General features: G+C 46.8%; 1 protein-coding gene across 7 annotated transcripts in view; it reads right to left on the bottom strand.

Annotated features, from left to right (window-relative positions):
• Positions 1-19,299, bottom strand: part of Tex26 (testis expressed 26) — a 38,106-nt gene that overhangs the window by 11,783 nt on the left and 7,024 nt on the right. For 4 of the 7 annotated variants that reach the window (XR_015634114.1, NM_001134603.1, XM_087579113.1 and 1 more), the window contains exons 2-4: positions 13,664-13,748; positions 6,287-6,452; positions 2,940-3,060 (exon numbers count right to left, since the gene is read on the bottom strand). Coding sequence is in view for 5 of the 7 variants with exons in the window: in NM_001134603.1 (NP_001128075.1) it covers positions 2,940-3,060; positions 6,287-6,452; positions 13,664-13,748 (372 nt within the window). In the remaining 2 variants the exon portion in view is untranslated. The remainder of the gene's footprint in view (positions 1-2,939; positions 3,061-6,286; positions 6,453-13,663; positions 13,749-19,299) is intronic. The other 3 variants (XR_015634115.1, XM_087579112.1, XM_087579115.1) reach the window with 1 other exon arrangement.

Genomic DNA, 19,299 nt, shown 5'->3' on the forward strand with positions numbered 1-19,299 from the left:
GATGGCAGATCAAAAGAGAAGCCCTGAGGAGGAGGGAAGACTATGGGAAGTATAGACAGGAGGAGGGAGCAGGGGCCTGGACCATTTATGGGACAAGAAGCTGAGTAGTCTCTCCACGATTGTTGAGGCCACGAGGAGAACAGTGGAGAGGAGGTAAGGATCACATGACACAAATCACCAGAGCAGAGGCATTTAGCTCTCATCCTGAGGGTAACAGGTGTCCCCAAGGGGTTTTAAGATAGGGCTGACATTAACTTGCGCATTAATAGAACCCCTTTGACCCACCAAGGAAGAGAGCCGGGTAAGAGGCCATCCGAGGAAAGACACTGGTATCCTGAACCAAGAGAGAGCTATAAAAAGGCAAGGAATGGATGAAATCCGAGATTTAGGAAAGTCTTTGCCCATACATAGGGCAACGGCGATTGGCTTACACTGAGCAGACTAGAAACTCACACCTTCCCTAAAGAACACTGAGACCCAATGCCTTTCTGTAGCCCTGATGTTTATGTGCAGATAACATTGTCCTTTGATCTCACAACTGTCTAACTCTGAAATAGCGTTTTCCATACACTCTGTCATTCAGCAAGTATGTCCAAAACTCCACCTGGCCACCAAGCCCTCTGGTGGCCATGAGTGAACATGGTCTCTGAAGAGGGGTCTTACACTACATATCACAGATCAAAACAAACAAACAAACAAACAAGCAAACAAACAAACAAAACGCCAAAAGACAAGAACCCATGATAAGAGGGGCTTGGGAAAATGCTCTGTTAAAAGTTCTCACTCCTCTTTACAGAGGACCCGAGTTGGCTCCTAACACCCAGTCAGGTGACTCATAACAGCCTGTAATACCAGCCTTGGGGAGACCCAACATCTCTAGCCTCTGTCCTCTAAGGTCTCCAAGGCCCTGGGCAGATGTCCTTGTATCTAGGACCCATGAGCCTCCGGTCCCATGAGCAAAACCGTTGTTTACAAATTGCTCACTGGACTTGTCAGCTGTCATAACTGTGAGCCTATTCCTGACAACAGTTTGCAGGAGAGGGGATTTATTTTGAATTATCATTTCTGAGGTTTTGGCTTATCGTCAGCTGGCTCCGTTGTTGCTGGGCCTTGGTAAGGCAGAGAATAATAGCAGAGAGGGCACGGTGGAGACAAGATCCTTACCCCCCAGAAGCCAGGAAACAGAGAGGGGTTGGGTCCGGATAAGATCTGCCCTTCAAAGACCCATGCCTGTTGATCCTACCTCCTCTGGCCAGGCCCCTACCTCCTAAGTTTCAAATACTTCTTAAAATAACTCCACCCACTGAGGACCAAGCCTTGAGCTGTGAGGATAGGCACAGGCAACAATGCTCACGTAGCAGTAACCTGCTACAGTAGAAAACATAGGCCTTCCTTTAAAAAAAAATTAATATAAAAATCGCTTCCTTGTAACAAACTCAGATAAAAACATCACACATTGATGGAGCGACTCAAAATGCTTGCCCAGTCCTGAGACTTTTCTTAACTCACGGTTATTCTCTGCAAAACTCAGTCAAAGGAGGCTGTGTACCCAGGTCTCGAGAAGGTGAGGGCGAGACACTGGACTGGGAAAAGAAGGAGACTCCCGAAAGTCTGCACACCAGCCAGGAAGATCTCAACCCTTCTCCCAGCCCTGCTCTTGGAATCCCAGTGGTCCTGTGCTTAGTTAGCCTTCTGGTTCCACAAGTAATCTCTTCAAAGCACGAGCCCCCATCACTCATTTAAATGAGCTGCCAGCCAGCTGCATCTCTGGACACAGCTCTGCCTGGATAACTCCTCACCACCCACTGGGACTGGAAAGGGAGGTCTGGTTTTCTTTTCCCTCCCCGCTCCTTCCCCTCCTCCTGTTCCCAGTTATCCCCTCCTTCCTCTTCTATCCCCTCCTTCCTCTTCCTCTCCTCCCTTCCCTGATTGCCTCGACCCCCCCGACCCTTCTCTTTCCCCTCCCCGTTGCCCTTCTCTTTGCTTTGTCCTCGCTTTGAGTTTTGAGACAGTCGGTTGCAGTAGTAATTAACCTCAAATGGGGCTTCCTACCCTGCCTTAATCATTCAGTTCCCAGATAGACAACGCAGAACTGTTGTATTTATAATGATCCTTAACCAGCACTGGGGCTGGGCAGATATCTACCCTCTATGCCATTATACCCATTTCCCTGACTACAACCCTGAGATATGACTTTGCCATACTCTGCCTGGGTCACTCCTACTCTGACTAGCCAGCCCTCGTGGTCAGTTCTCACAATCCCTTACCCCATGGTGTCTTCTCCTCTCTCTACCTTCTCTCTGACTCTCTTCATGGTCGTACCTTAGACCCCAAGCTCAGGAACTGAAACTCCACCTCTCTCTCTTCTGCCCAGCTATAGGCTGTTAGCTTCTTTATTTCAACCAATAGTTTTAAATTAAGGAGCGAGGTTACATAGCATCACTTGGTATATGTGAGGATCTCCTCATCCCTGGGGGCAACCAGCCCTTGGGGGTCCCTATTTAGCATTGTAATGTGTAGCAAACCTCTACAGTCTTGTTACATATGTCACGTTGTACATGCCTGAGTCCTCTTGCATTCATGTCCAAAGATGTGGTATTTACCACCATTCCTGGCTAATGGAAGTCTTTTCTGGCCTCTGCATTCCATCGGAATAGATTTGTTCATAGCAACATACATTTATGTATTTGCTTGTTTGCTTTATAGTGCTAAGGGTTCGATCCCAGGACCTTCCATTTTCTAGGCAAACACTACCACTGAACAGGGCTCCAGCCATCTACACTCCCTACAGCACGTACCTTTCTATAATGGACTGGTTTTGTTGGTAGAATTTCTTGTCCCACACTTGGGAGTTCCTGTAAGAGAAAGGCTATCTCCGAGCCGCTTACCACAGCTGCAGGGGACTCAGGCACACGCCCAGGGGAAGGAGGAATGTTTACCTTGAGTCAGGTCCACAAAGTCTGCCTTGGTCCGGGAGACAAACTGATTGGCTATTGCTTTCTCTACCCCTTCCATGGAAGGGGGCTCTTTCCCTTTAGGGAGATCCCACGGAAAGAATTCCTGCCAACGTAAGCACAGATTTAGTAGGAACCCACTCAGGCCCACTGCGCGGAGTCAAGAACGCATGCGGTGTCTGCCTATCATGGAGCGCGGCAGGACGGCCCCGCTGTTACAAGCTTTCCCCTTGCCCTCTGGCTAGTCAAGTGCTCCTCGGAAGTACCTCAAAATTCGACACGATGGTTGTGGGCCTGTGCTTGGCAGTAGCCCTCCGTCCCTTTGGGATTTATCTGCTGCAGAGAACAATTGTAGACTTCGTGTGTGTGTGTGTGTGTGTGTGTGTGTGTGTGTGTGTGTGTGTGTGTGTGTGTGTGTAACGCGCGCGTGTGGACAGATTCTCGTCCTGCTGCTTAGCAAGTGTCTGCCCCCAGAACACAGACTGGAGGCAGAGACATTAGAATAGACTATCAGTGGTGTTTGCGCAAGGCAGAGTGAGCCACACGGTGTACGTTGCTTCCCTCTGTGTAAGGGTAGCAGCCGTTGAGACTCAGTGATTAACAGTGTCCACAGTCTGGTGCTAATACCGAGAACACAAATGACTGTTTGGCACATGAGCTTGCACTGGCTGGGAGTGCGCGCGAGCACACACACACACACACACACACACACACACACACACACACACACCTGATGCGCTAGCTCCTGTTGGCTGAGAACTTTCCCGAGTGCTGGGCTCAGGAGAGGCTCAGTGAGAGTCCTTAATTGGGAGCTGGAGAGATGGCTCAGCATTTAAAACGCTCGCCACTCCTCCAGAGGACACCACTTTGGTTCCCATCACCCCCATGGCAACTCAGAAACACCTGTGACTCCAGTTTCCGGGTCTAACATGCTCTTCTGGCCTCCATGTGCACCAGATATGGGCAAAATATCTATACACATAAAATATAAAAATCATTTAAAGTCATTAGTAATACTTCAGATAAAGGGAAATTTCAAATCTGTATGTGTATATATACACTTACAGTAAATATAACAAATTATTTTGCATTGCTTTTAATTTTTTAAGATGTATTTATCGAGGCTAGAGTGCGACAACACTCATCTTTAATCCCAGCATTTGGGAGACACAGACAGGCAGAGCTCTGAGGTCAGCCTGGTCTATAGAACAAGTTTTAGGACAGCAAGGGATACATGAAGAAATCCTGCTATAAAAAAAGATTTACTTATTTTCATCTCCTGTGTACAAGTGTATGTATGTATGCATGTATGCGTGTATGTATGTATGCATGTATATTTATATGTATGTATCTGTGTGTATGTATGTATGCATGCATGTTTATATGTATGTGTCTCTGTGTATGTATGTGTGTACATATGTGTGTATGCATGTATGCATGTATGCATGTATGCGCATGTATGTATATATGCATGTATATGTGTGTACAATGTGTATGTATGTTTGTATGCATGCATATGTGTGCATATATATGTATGTATGCATGTATGTTTGTATGTATGTGCCTGTGTATATGTATGTTTGTATGCATGCATGCATATATGTGTGTATGTATGTATGCATGCATGCATGTTTGCATGTATGTGTCTGTGTGTATGTATGTATGTACACATCTGGTGCTTCAGAGCCCAGAAGAAAGCATCCAGTTTCCTAGAACAGGAATTATGAATGGTCGTGAGCCGCTACGTGGGTTCTGGGAACTGAGCCTGGGCCTCTTCAAGAGCATCAAGGACTCTTAGTGGCTGAGCCAATGGGAGCCATGGGAAGACAAATTAAGTGTTGCCTGGTGTATGTTCTTCTGATTCTTGGCTAGATCCCCTGACTCATCTCCTGCAAACAGACTTCCAATTCATACGTCTCCCCATCCCCTCCTATGCCTTTTCCCACCACAGAGTCCTCCACAGGTTCCTGCCCAGGCTGCGGCATCAGCACCACACATACAGGTCAGAAAGGTGAATATTGTCTTCCCTTCTTCCCTTTTAGTCATCACTGGCATCCACTCTACCACCTCGTCATCTGCCGGACGCCCCCTGGTGGCTCCAACCCAGACGGCAGCTGTGTAAATGAAACCCTTTACAACAGGACAGTGCCAGGAAGACACAGCAGGAGGACCTGTCGCTTCCATCCACTGGGGAAGGCCATTGGAGGTAGCTCTCTGGGCTGAACTCCCCTTGGGTAGGAGAGGGAATTCTAAAGAGAAGCAACAACGATAAAAGGAGGAGGTTTGAGTGTCTAAAGCATGATCGGAGCCTCAGGCACTTGTGCACGCCCGTTCATAGCAGCACTATGCACAGTAACCAAAATGTAGGAACAGCCCAAAGGGAGACCACTGGATAGATAAATGGGTGGGAAAACTGTGGCACACTGTGTAGTGTCACTTAACTGTGAAAAGTCCTGATGCTGTATAACACGAGAAATCCAGAAAGTTATACAAACTGGAAGAAACCAGACACAAACATCACACTACATGATCTCTCGTATAAAACATCCACGATGGGGCTGAAGAGGTGGCTCAGAGGTTAAGAGCACTGACTGCTCTTCCAGAGGTTCTGAGTTCAAATCCCAGCAACCACATGGTGGTTCACAACCATTTGTAATGGGATCCGATGCCCTCTTCTGGTGTGTCTGAAGACAGCTACGGTGTGCATAATAAATAAATAAATCCTTAAAAAAACAAAAAACAAAACAAACAGAAATCCACGATGGGTAAACCATAAAGATCAAAAGTGGGTGGGGGAGGGGCTGGAGAGGTGGCTCAGTGGTCAGAGCACTGGCCGCTCTTGCAGAGGACCGGGGTTTAGATCCCAGCACCTACACGGAAGCTCACAACCATTGGTAACCAGGGATGATCATGGTGCACCCAGTGAAGGCAAATCACTCACACACATAAAATAAATCTTTTTTAAAAGCAGATTGGTGGGTGTGAGGGTAAGAGAACAGAGAATAAGAACAACTCTAATGGGCGGGGTCTCCTTCTAGGATGAAGAAAATTCAAAATGGGAGGTGGTGGGAGCAGAATAACAGACAAGTACTAAACATTGCTGACTTGTGTGCACCGTAGGAGGTAATTTTATATCACCCTAATATCATCTCAGCTTTTTTTAAGATCTCTAAACTCTGGAGACTAGAAATAGGGGTGCGTGAGACCGTAAAGAGGAGGCAGTCCAAGCAGGAACATGCCTCTGAGCACTGCAGACAGATGGGCAAACTCCGCAAGGTTCTTACAGGCTTAAGACAGTGTTACATCCAGCAGATGAGTAGCTATTATCTTACTTGACCGAGATGAGCTCTTTGGTTCCTTACTCCTCTTGTAGTTCCAAGCTTGAGCATGTTTTCCTTAGGACGTAATTTCCAGGTATACTCGTCATGGTATTGGGTTTCATTCAGGATAGGATCACTAAGAGAGTAAGTATATCCTAATCTTCTGGTGCTCTTTGGACTATGAAAGCAAAAGGTAAAAATTAGAGTAAAGGGGCAGTCTTGGTGTCCTTTCCAGATACAGGGACAAAAACCTGAAGGGAGAAAGGATTTCCTTTGCCCTCATGGAAAGTCGTGGCAGCTGGATCCTGAAGCCAGCAGCCATATAGCAACCAACACCCAGAAAACAGAGAGTAATGAATGCTTAGCTCCCTTCCTCCATAACACAGTTCAGGAACCCAGCCAGGGGAATGGTGCCACCCACAGTGGATGAGTCTTTCTACCTCCATCAATGTACTCTATATATAATCCCCTTCCAGGGACACCCCAGACCCATTGCCCAGGGGAGTCTAGGTATTATCATGTTGAGAACCTCAAAGAGATCGAGTACAAAAATCCCACAATGATATTCATGTCAAATTGTTTTGTGTGTTAATACAATTTTAAAAGAAGATTTGTTGATTTAAGATTTGGTGCCAGATGTTATTGAATTTTCAGATTCCCTTAATAAAATCAATTCTTTAGGTTAGGACAAGAATCACAAGAAGACATACAGTGAAATGGAGAATAGCAATCTAAGCTGTGTCTGAGGGATTTTTATGAGTTGCATATTCTTATTACAAAGATCATTCCAATGCATCTGAATAGCTGGTGAATGAAAGCATTTCTCTAGAGAGATATTCCTGTAGGTTAAAGGGAAAGGCGTGTGAACTAGGATATCGGTGCAAGCCTGACACCTATTGAGGCATCAGATCCCGAGATTCGGAGTTACAGGTGGTTGTGAGCCTCTGTGTGAGTCCTGGGAGCAGAACCCAGGTCCTGTGGAACAGCAACCAGTGCTCCAACCACTGAGCCATCTCACCAGCCCTGGATATTCTACTGCAGTGTGCCAGTCTCCACTGAAACAAAGGCTGCCACACTCATTCGACAGCTCAAAGCAGTTAAGAGCACTGGCTGTTTGTTCTTCCAGATGATCTGCGGTTCAATTCTCAGTACCCACATGGTAGCTCAAAACTGTCTGTGACTTCAGTTCTAGGGAATTCAACACCTTCACGCAAACATACATTCAGATGAAATACCACACACATGAAATAATCAATAAATAAGTCACCAAGGATTAGATGTTACTACTAGATGACACCATTCCTCAGCCACCACCCTCAGGCATTACTCCCACGTGATATTATCATGAGCCATTGCCACCTGGTACTATGTACTCCTGGATGTTTATACCGCTACGCATTAAGTATTATTTTTTTGCTGAAATACAAAATATCTTTAGCTTATTGAATTACAGGAAATGAGAGAGAGAGAGAGAGAGAGAGAGAGAGAGAGAGAGAGAGAGAGAGAGAAAGAGAAATGAACTCATTGGGAGAATTCTGTAGCTGTCTTCAGACACACCAGAGGAGGGCATCAGATCCCGTTACAGATGGTTGTGAGCCACCATGTGGCTGCTGGGATTTGAACTCAGGACCTCTGGAAGAGCAGACAAGTGCTCTTAACTGCTGAGCCATCTCTCCAGCCCTGTTGGGAAAATCCTGATTAGAGAGTTTACAGGGATGCCTCCCTGTCACTCGGGCTCCACTCTTGCCCTAGGCTCACCCTCTGTGGTAGGTGTCTACAGGTAAAGGACAACGTGGACCTCTGTATCACAGGCTGAGCCGGGTGCTTCAGATTCCCAGATCTGGGGCAGCCTGGCTCAGTGATGTCTGTCCCCCTGTCTCCTAATATCATAAAATGTCCATCTGCCTTTAGGGAGAGGCTCCTAAGAGAGCGCATAGGGTACTTTAAATGTCTCTTCTCCTCATATATTTAAAGATAAGCGTTTGTGGTTTTCAGCTTATAAAAAAAAATCCCTGGGAAATGTCATTAGCTGGAGAGGAATGCGAGTCGGAACTCGGGAAGACACACGAGCTGCTGCTGACGACGCTTTAAATATAACCAGATTTTTCTGGGCCGTCGTGCGCTTCGAGATTACTGGATAAAACTGGTTCATGAGAATCGTGTGCTACTTGATTCCCAGTCAGCGTCCATTGTCCAACCGGGCATCTTAATCTCATGTTTAGTGGAATCACAGTTTGTCACGTTCACGGCTATGTAGTCCATCCTTTTGTGCTATAAATGAATGAAGTTGTTTATGAAAGACAGACAGCAGGGAGATAGAGACAGACAGAGACGGGGTAGGCAGAGACAGAGAGACAGAGACAGAGACAGAGAGAGACAGGGAGAAACAGAGACAGACAGAGACAGAAACAGAGACAGAGAGAGACAGAGAGACAGAGAGACAAAGACAGAAGACAGAGACAGAGAGAAAGACAGAGACAAAGAGACAGAGAGAGAGAAAGACAGAGACAGAGAGACAGAGAAAGACAGAGAGACAGAGACAGAGAGACAGAGAGAAACAAAGACAGAGAGAGAGAGAGAGGGAGGGAGAGAGAAAGGGAAGGAGAGACAAAGACAGAGACAGAGACAGACAGAGAGAAACAGAGACAGAGACAGAGAGAGACAGAGAGAAAGACAGAGAGAAAGACAAAGACAGAGAGAGACAGAGAGAAAGACAGAGACAGAGAGACAGAGAGAGAGGGAGGGAGAGACAGAGAGACAGACAAAAACAGAGACAGAGGGAAACAGAGAGAGACAGACAGAAAGTCAGAGAGACAGAGAGAGAGAGAGAAACAGAGAGAGAAGCAGAGAGAGACAGAGAGACAGAGACAGAAGACAGAGTCTTACTATGTGGCACAGCCTGACTTCAAACCAGCCATCTTCCTCAGCCTCCTAAGTGCTGGGTTCCCAGTCAGGAGCCACTTTGCCTGCCTGGCTGACTTTTAAGTGCAGTCGCTATTTATTCTCCAAAGTTTAGCACAATGTTTTGCATAACAGCGCATTTAATTAGAGGGCATCAACTATTTGCTTTGAGACAGGGTTCCACTAGGTAGCCCTGTGCAGTCTGGAACTTACATTGTAGACCAGTCCGGCCTTGAACTCACGGAGAGAAAGAGATCCACCCGCCTCTGCGATTAAAGGCATGTTACACAAAAAGAATTTTTTTTCAATTTTTAAAATATTCCTAAAAGATAGCATTTACTAATGAGTAGGTAGATTTCCTCCTGAAAGGAAATAAGACTAGTTCTGCATCTTTGGCAACTAAAATGGCCTTTACCAAATACTCAGAGACCTTATAAACCGAACAGATTAAAATTTTAGTTCCAAGAGTTAGAGAAAAAAACATATTTAAATTTGTGATAGTTAAAAGCCTTTCTTTTAAAAGTTCTATCAGGGTTGGAGAGATTTCTGAGTGGTCAGTACGCCGGCTGTTCTTGCAGAGGACCCGGGTCCTATCCCCAGCACCCACAACCGTGGGTTCACAACCGTCTGGGACTCCCAGTTCCAGGGGATCCGACACCCTCTCTGGCCTCCTCAAGCACCAGGCAAGCATGTGGGATGCAGTCATAGACGCAGGCAAAGCAGTCACACACATAAAGTAAAAACACATTTAAAAAATTACCTAGGGGCTGGGGATTTAGCTCAGTGGTAGAGCGCTTACCTAGGAAGCGCAAGGCCCTGGGTTCGGTCCCCAGCTCCGAAAAAAAGAACCAAAAAAAAAATTATCTAAAAACATTTGTCAAAACTCCTGCTTTGTTTTCCAAGCCCGTCCTGAGTTAGGTGACATTTAAAGAGTTAACACGGAAGAACAATCAGCATAACCCAGGAGCTGTCTGGTCAGGTGGACTGTGTACTTCTCCATCTGCGACACGGGGACTAACTAATGCATGATGGGCTGTGCCATTTGTTTTTAATAAAATGGGATGGGTTCCCCACCAAGTCACCAGTGGATCAGTCATTAACAATCTCCTCCTGATCTCTAAATGAATTCCTGGCACGGGATCTCCCTGACAATCTGCTCGTTCATAGATGGCCGACTTTTAGCCTCACTAGCATTGGTCCACTGGAGAAAAAAACAAAAGCAGAAGGCGGTTGATGCCCAGTGACCTGTCATCCTAAAAATCACAACCCAGGAGGCTGGGTGCATGAGGTCCTTTATCTCATCAACATGTAGTTCCTCCAAAATTACTTTAAATCTACTAATTATTAACTTCATTATATAGATATAGATATAAAATGAAGATATATATCTATATCTATATCTATATATATCTTTGAGCAATTGGGTGCTAAAATAACTCATAACTGAACTCTAAAGAGAATGCTTGCAACTTAGTTTCTATTATAACATCCAGTTACAAAGAAGTATAATAGGGTGATGGATAAATGGCTTCCACAATCTAAATGTCCTTCAATCGGAGAATGGATACTGAAAACGTGGTACATATACCACACTTGGCGTATGGAAGTATTCCACGGTGTATACATGCTCCACATACAGCTTTAAATATGTCTGCTCTTCAGCCGCAAAGGACAATGGGTTTCGTAGGTAGATGGGTGGAGGAGAAAAGATTGTATCGAGTGAGGTTACTCTGACCCCAAAACACAAACACTGCCTGTCCTCTCTCCCTGTGGGTCCTGGCTACACATCTTTGTGTGTAAATCTCACCTCTTGTCAGTGAAATATTTGCAACATACATCCACCATTACAGAAAACTATAACCGATCGAAATACAGAGAACAAGCGACTCCGTGGTGCCCAGCCCCGTGGTGCCCAGCCCCGTGGTGCCCAGCCCCAGCTGGTGCGTCTACAATACGACTCCTGCACCTAAGGCGCAGGGATAATGGTGGAAGAGGGGGCAGAAAGATTTATTGCAAGAGCCAGAGGGACAGGGAGTTTGCTGTAAACTTGCATCTCCTAGAAATGCCAACGAAGCTACACCCAGAAGTCTCAACAACATGGCTGCCCAAACAAGACTGACCATGGATGACACCAATAGACATGCTAACACGGAAAGAAAAACGGACTCTCATAGGCCCTCAACCGCAGGCAAAGGACTGCAGACAGCTAAACGTCACCGAGAGTGGGAGAAATATCTTCCCCAGGAAAGAGCGCACCAATGGGTTTCCAATGCCAAGCGGTCAGCCCTGAAATCATGTACGTAGCAAGCAACATTATATGAACTAAGCGGGTTATATTTTCATATTTAGGAACAAATACATGTAATACACATCCATATAAACATGGAACAACAATTAAATAGGAGTTGTGAATTAGAGAAAGATGGGGCGGGGCTTAGATGGAAAGAGTTGAAGGGAGGAAAGGAAGAGGTAAAATAACTATATTTTAATTTAAAAGAGTGAGAAATAACAGGGGGGAGCATTTCTGAATGGAGTGAAGCATTTAAAGAAGGAAATTTACTCCTTTGGGTGTAACCAACGGAGCATGAATTTGAAGCTAGACTGGGCTGTGTAGGTAGTTCCACAGCAGCCTGAGCTATATTGTAAGACTGCTTCCAAAACCAAGGGGCACGGAAGACGTCGTTGAGCATTTAAGAGCATTTGCTATTCCTGTTATGGACCTGTGTTTGGTTCCCCAGCGTTTACACAGTGGCTCACAGCCGTCTGTTAACACCAGTTCCGGGGAATCTACCGCCCTCTTCTTGCCCCTGTGGGTACTGCCTTCATTTGATGCCCGTATACACCCATGTGGGATATATGTAGGCAAAAACACATGTATATAAGTTTTAATCAAAAATAAATAAGTGAATAAACAACCATGAGAGCTGGGTTGTGGCTCAGGGGTAGGTTGCTTGCCTAAGTCTCTGGGTTTCAGCAGCAGCAGCAACAGCACCAGCAAAGGAATGAAATAAATCATCAAAAAGAGTTCATTTTTCAAAAGTCATATGTCATATAAAGCCGTGGCCAAGCAAATGAACTAGGAAAGGATCCCAGTTGATATTAATGTGCTAAGACATTTGAAGTCTCCACTGAGAATGATTAAAATTTTATTTTAAAACATTGGTATTTAGATTGGGCTAGAAGTATTCTTTGAGGCTATGAAAACTTCTTCTTTTTTTTAATGTGAATTTGAAAGTCACTGAATATCTCTGGCTTTCTATTTCATCCCAAATGGTCCCTCTTTGGACACCTATCTGTGCCCGTGGACCTGCCATACTCCTCAGTAGGGGACAGTGGTAACTTCCCCCGTTCAGTGGGACGTCCAGTAACTCAGACATTGAGAATCCTGCAGCTGTGAGCTGCTGTAGGTCTAACAAACACTTCGTTCGTCTCTGAATAAAAATAAATAACTTCTTTGACCTTACTGCTGTTAGTGGCTTAACTTGGGAGACGCTCCCTCTGTCGCAGTAAAACTGAGCCCGAGGTGGCATGATGCCTTCCTGGGCCGCAGGGATAACAAGGGCTAGCAGAGTCTTGCAAGCGGAATGGGTTTACAGAATAAGCCCGTGCCGCGTAGGCGCTCGCTGCTGACCTCACACCCATCAGTAGCACAATGAAAGACAGGGCTGCCGTCCTTGCGGCTCATCCACTGTGGTGGTTGGGATGAGCAGTGTCCTGGATAAGCTCTGGTTGTTTCAACACTAAGTGGCACTGTTTGGGAGAAGTTATGAAACCTTTAGGAGGCTCATTCTAGCTGGTGGAAGCTCATTTCTGTGGCTATGAGGGCTTTGAGAGTTAGAGCCCAGCCCACTTCCGGTTTGCCCTCTCGGCTTTGTAGCTGAAGATGTGCTCTCTCAGCTTCCTGCTCCAGCTGCCTGCTGTCACATATGTCCGCTAACGTTCTGGATCCGTAAGCCTAAATCGACTCTTATTCCTGTCATAGCAACAGAAACATAACTGAGACTCTTTCCCTCCGCTGATCTCAGAAGGGGGCAGAAAGCCCACAGCCTTTAGCTCGCAGGAGTCTAGGGGAGAAGCTGCAAGCTGACTGCAGTAACTGGAAGAGGGAAGGAAGCACAGAGGGAGCTATGTGAGCTTCCAGGACAGCATGAGTGCTAGTGGCGATAAATACCCTTGAACAACTCTACTGTCGCCGCACTGCCTGTCTGCTATGGTCCACCGGAGGCCCTCAACTCATCTTGACTTATCAACACGGGTCTCTACCGACCCACCGTGCTCAGTGGCATTGAGAAGAACCAGTAGGTGATTTTTCTAATTTCCTTATAGCAAGTCTGGCCTTGAAGTTTGAAAGATGGATTCTCGAGATCCGTGGAGGAATGCATACTGCCCTACTAGTGTTTCCGGTTGCTATTTCTACTTGTTTTGGATTGATAGAAGGCGAAGTCAGATTGCAATGGGTTTGTCGTCGTGACGGAAGCAGACACCTACCGTATTAAATCGGGCACTATCCCTCTTTTAGGTGTGAATGCCGTCTTCATGGTAGTTGCGTAGGAATCCCAGTTGGTGTCACCTGCTAAAAGGACACGGGAGCGATGTGAAATGTGGCAAAAAGCAGAATATCCTAGCCAGATGTTTGCACAATTAAAATAATATTGTAAAAGAAAAAAATCTGTACAGTGATTTCATATTAGGGTCCAACGGTCAATTTAGGTCTCAGTAGGAAAAGGAAGATGGGTATTATTATCAGCTTGATGCTAACATCAAGACAGACCTGTTACCTTTTCTGAGCATTCCTACAAGGTATTTTTTTTTTTTATTTAAGTGATTATGAGTGCAAATGAGTGCCACATGAGCCAGTGACTGAAGAGGCCAGAAGAGGCCATCGGATGATTTCGAGCTACCTGATGTGGGTGCTGGGAATCGAACTCGGGTCACTGCAAGAACTGGAGGTGCTCTTAACTCTTCTCCTGTCCTGAATGCATGCTATTTGAACCACTGCAAGGATGGTGTCACAGAGTGTGAGGAAAGCAGTTGATTGGAACTCCAGGTGTCCCCTATCATATTTTAGTGACCAACTTGCATCGTTAGGAAAATGTGGGGACCTCGGAAGATGGCTCAAGACACCTCAAGATTAAGTTCTCAGCACAAAGAGGGGATTTACTTGCCCCAGAGGGACAGAGGGCAGGGATAAGGAATAAAGTCAAGATGAGGAAGAAGGATGGATACAAGGGAGAGGAGGAATGGTTATTTGTCCCAGAGGTGACACGGACTGCCTCTGGATAGCGAGGAGCCAGATGCAGCCAACAGAAAAATGTCGGTTTATAAAGGTAAAGGGGAAACCCTGTGTTAGGATGAGGTGTTTGATTGGGCGCGTTAATCAGGAGAACCAAAGGGGGCTTTCGATTTCGGGATTTCAGTACTTCGATAGCTGGACCTTGGTGGTCAGCCTCAGGAGGAGGAAGTGGCCAAATAAGAGGGATAGACCTCAGGGGCTAGCCTCAGGAATGTGATCTAATGGTTTTAGGAATGCAGAGGGAACGGGGAGAAGGACCGGGCCTGCCGGAGCCATGCCCACTGTGTTTGAGCTGGTCGGAGTCTCTTCAGAATATCTGTGCACTCAGGGGTGTCCTAGACACCGTCTTGTCTCTCTATCTCATGTCCAGCACAACCCTCCTCCAGGCCTCTGTATCCTGATCTGTATGAGGCCCGATTGAAACTTAAAGGGACACGGGGAGAGAAGCCGCCTGCAGAGACCGGGTATGTCCACACAAAGATACCTCAAACGTGGATGCTAAAGACCAGAAAAATGCTTAGGGCCAGAAGTCGGTGACCTTGTGGTTTACCGGATCAGAGCTGCTCTCTTTACATCGCAACAGCACCTTAAACAACGTGAAAAAGCACCTCACGATGTCATCAAGGAGGAAGCAAGCTTGCTTATATCTCTTAGCGTGCAAATGTTAAGTTTTGCTTCATCGTTCAACTGTGCTGTGAGTTACACCCTTGAAATGCTGTGACTTAGAAAGCTGCGGGGCCACTTGTGTGAGCTCATCATAAAGACAGGGAGGCTGGATGCTCCCTGGGAGAGTACATTGCTCTCTTAACCCCAATGTTCGAGTCCTTAATAAATGTCAGTCCTTTTCCATGGGCTTGCTCGTTGAAATTCTGCAAGGAAGCCTAGGATCTGGTGTGAAGGTAAGTCCTAAATCCTATGCTGATTTGTACATACATACATATATACATACATACATACATACATACATACATACATACATGCAAACACAGACATAATAGGTGTGGTGGTTTGAATCAGAATACCCCCATAGGCTCATATATTTGAATACTTAGTCACCAGTTGGGTGATTTGGGAAGGATTGGGAGGTGTGGCCTTGTTGGAAGAGCTGTGTCCACTGTGGGCGGACTGAGGTTTCAAAAGAGCCCGCCAGGTCCAGTGTCTCTCTCTGCTCCTTGCCCTATTACTCTGCCTCATGCTTGTGGATTAGCTACTGTTCCAGTACCATGCGTGCCTGCCTGCTGCCGTGGTCCTTGACGCAATGGTCGTGAACTCTAACCCTCTGGTGAGACCCCAAATTAAATGCTTTCTTTTGCAAGTCATGTTGGTCATGCTGTTTTGTCACAACAATAGAAAAGTAACTAAGGTCACCATCTTAGGGGTTTGGCGCCTGCCATTTTGGTTTACAAATTCATATATAAATTCCCTTATTCAAACATCCGTGGCTTCTGTAATGGGATCTGATGCCCTCTTCTGGTGTATCTGAAGACAACTACAGTGTACTCATACAAACATCCGTGGCTAAAGCCCGGGTTTTAGGAAGGAACCCAGTGAAAAACAGGCTGAACAGAACAGCTGGCTAATCCAAGAGAAAACCAGCATATGGTATCCTGAGAGTCTTCATATGATGGAAACAGTGCCAGACGATTCTAGAAGGATGCTGAGGTCTGCTTGTGGGCGGCAGCGGCAGCGGCAGCAGCAGCGGCAGCAGCAGCAGCAGCAGCAGCAGCAGCAGAGTTTATCTGCCCAGCTCCCTACAACAACAGAGTGCCACAGAATTTGCTAGGAATACGGCTGTCCCCTTCTCTGCAATTTTAATGAGTATTTCAGTCAACCACAATGCAAGACCAAAATTCTAGAAATTAGCTTGAGTACAGTGATGCCATCCAGCTCCTTTCAGCTTGTATTGTTCATACCCACGCTGCATATGCTGCTTGCCCTGGTAGTAACTCAGTCAGTTCCTTGCAGTTCATAGTGGCTTGCAGGTAGGGCCAATATCCAATATGATTTCAGAGCATATCGCCTCCTAGCGTGTTCAACGTGAAGTCAAAATTCAGTCGTTTTCTCATTTTACATTTCTGGGTAATTATTATTACTTTTATACTTCATAAGACTATGGATTGAAATGTCTCTAATTTGTGTGTATGTGTGTGTATTGATGTGTATGTGTGTATGTGTATAGGAGTATGTGTGTGTAGAAGTGTGAGTGCACACGCATGCGCGCACACGCGCGTGCACATTTCCATAGAATCTGCAAGATAACTTTCATCAGACCCAGATATGCTGGCGAACACTGGTGATGAACACCTGGCCTGCTCCAGGTGATGCCTTCCAGTCAATCACACAGAATCACATGGTGGAGCATATTCCTGCCTAGGACAGCCGAGGACAGCCGCGAAGAGCCGAGGACAGCCGCGAAGAGCCGAGTAGAGCCAAGGACAGCCGAGGACTGGCAACTGATTTCGAGGTCTGCAGAGAGCCTGGCTCTACGAGCCTGTCCGGACAGGAGCAGCAGGCCTGGTTGCCTCCAGGGCCGGAAGCCAAGAAGGAGCCAAGAAGGTCTCCTGTTTCCTGTGCCACCTAAGCAGAGACCAGTAGCTTCTGGCTGCTGTCTAATCCTGACGCACCTGATCGCCCATCTGACCTCCGGCCCATCCCTGATTCATGTTGAGTGCTCACCCTATAATAATCCGTTTTTGTCAGTTACAGATGTGCGTGCTTTGACCTCCATTGACAAAGTTTCTGAAAATGGTGTTATCGGAGTTAATCCTCTTTAGTACTTGAGAATCCGTAATCCATAGACCAGTGTCCAAACTGTTTCCGGTGAGATCTTTGTATGTCTCTGGTGTCTCGGCGGTCGGTGGTATCCCTAAGGCTTTCTCTGTGGCCCCAGACCCAATCTCTTCTGTGATTCTGCTGTCCTTCTAGTTGGTTCTTTCCTCTCTAGCTCTAGTTCCTCTGATCCTCTGCTAACATCATGCTGGGCACTGGGGCACACAGCCCTGTCCTGACTCGGGAACCCACACAGTCCAGTGGAGACGCTGTGAGTCCTGGGGAACAGACCCAGTAGAGGGCTGACTTCCTGTGGGATCCTGGCTCCCTGAGGAAGATGCTTTTCTCTTGCTCAAATTGGGTGGGGGTTGGGGGGGCATTTCGCAGAGGGATTAAAGGGGCGCGTCTGAGCTGTGGTTTAGTTTGATAGGGGTCTGGCAGGGAAAGAGAGATGTGAAGTCAAGAGTCAGGCACAGCAAATGGCTCGCTGTGGGTGAAGAAACAGCCTGGTTGCCAAGGTCCCCTTTCACTCCCTACCTCCTAAAGCCTTACCCTGGGAACCGTGGTGACTTATCCATGGTGTTCATCGCTGTGTGCATAATCAGGGTGTGGTGACATAAATCTTGAATTTCAGCACTCAGGAGGGAGAGGCAGCCTTATCTCTATGTCTCTATGAGTTTGAGACCAGAGTGAGCTACGTAGAGGGTTCTAGGCTAGCTGAGGTTACACAGTGAGACCCTGTCCAAAAAAAAAAAGTTCTGAGCCTCAAGAGCACACGTCCCTGTCTGCACTTAGAACCTAGAGCTGGCTGGTGAGAAAATAACTTAATGTTTTAAGCCAGGACTTTGTAGCATCTGTGACAAGATAGCCCAGGATAGTTCACTTATGCTCAGGAGTGACTCGACAACAGGTATCAACTGTCTCCTATTTGGGGGTCAAAAATTAGATGTGGGGGTTGGGGACTTAGCTCAGTGGTAGAGCGCTTGCCTAACAAGCACAAGGCTCTGGGTTCGGTCCCCAGCTCCGGAAAAAAGAAAAGAAAAAAAAAATTAGATGTGACATGTTGCACACTCCTTTTGGGAGGGTGACTTTAATGGCAGTGGAAGATGGGGTTGTGGCTGTGACAGGCCCAAGACTGAGGGGGCAGATGACCCAGGAGAAGAAGGTGAAGGCTCAATGGAAGAGATCTGTAATCAACCATGGCTTCCTTCTAACAGCCTGGGCCCTCTTCACTGCACTCTAAGCTTCTGGAAGTTTCCAAGGAGGACAGGAAGGCTCTGCTGGGACACGCATGAAACCACCTGGTCAAGAGCAGGATGGCTCGGTCTGAACATTTGGAGTTGGGTACTGAGTGTAGGAAGTAGAGTCCCTGGCAGTTTCTGTAGCACCGGAAGTCCTGTGGCATGTGGTCAATTCGGTAAGAGGAGGAATCCTAACTCTTAGCTGTTCCAGACAAGGAAGGAGACTACTGGCCTTGGAGAAACCCTGACAGAGTGCTCAGAAAAAAGGGAATGGAAATTAAGGAGTCTCCTTGGGAATTCTTGGAGCTTTGCCCTCCTCCATCTCCTGACCTTGCTGTCCCATAGAACCTGAAAACATTTAACATTTTTAACCGAATACGCTCCCCACCCCACCCCCAGCCCTTTCCAGTCTCCGTTTACACAGAACTAGATTGGAATGTAAACACCCACTTCATTGTTCTCTTAGGAGCATCCTTCTAAAGAATCCTCACAGCCCCCCGTAGTCGGCTCTGCTAGACGGCTGCAGCCGGCCATTATTGCTCCGAAGGGATGGATAAGCTGACTGCGCAGTCAGTAATAAAGCTACTGGTGTCGCAGCTAATAGCCAGGGGAGGTTGTCTCTCCAGCAACTCAAAACGCTGAGCTGGTAAGCCCGCTGCCTCCGCAAGCAGAACCGCAGAGCCAGGCTCTCCATCTGTCACCTGGCAGAGAGCCTTTGAAGCAGGCTCAGCTCCCAGCCCTGTCTGCAAGCAGAGCAGCCCCGGCCGGCGGATCCCGCCCCTCCCCCGCCCGCCCCACTGTATGGCTGTTTGCGACTTAAA

Source organism: Rattus norvegicus, chromosome 12 (assembly GCF_021556685.1).
Source record: "Rattus norvegicus strain SHRSP/BbbUtx chromosome 12, alternate assembly SHRSP_T2T, whole genome shotgun sequence".
In the NCBI taxonomy this organism is placed as follows: domain Eukaryota; kingdom Metazoa; phylum Chordata; class Mammalia; order Rodentia; family Muridae; genus Rattus; species Rattus norvegicus.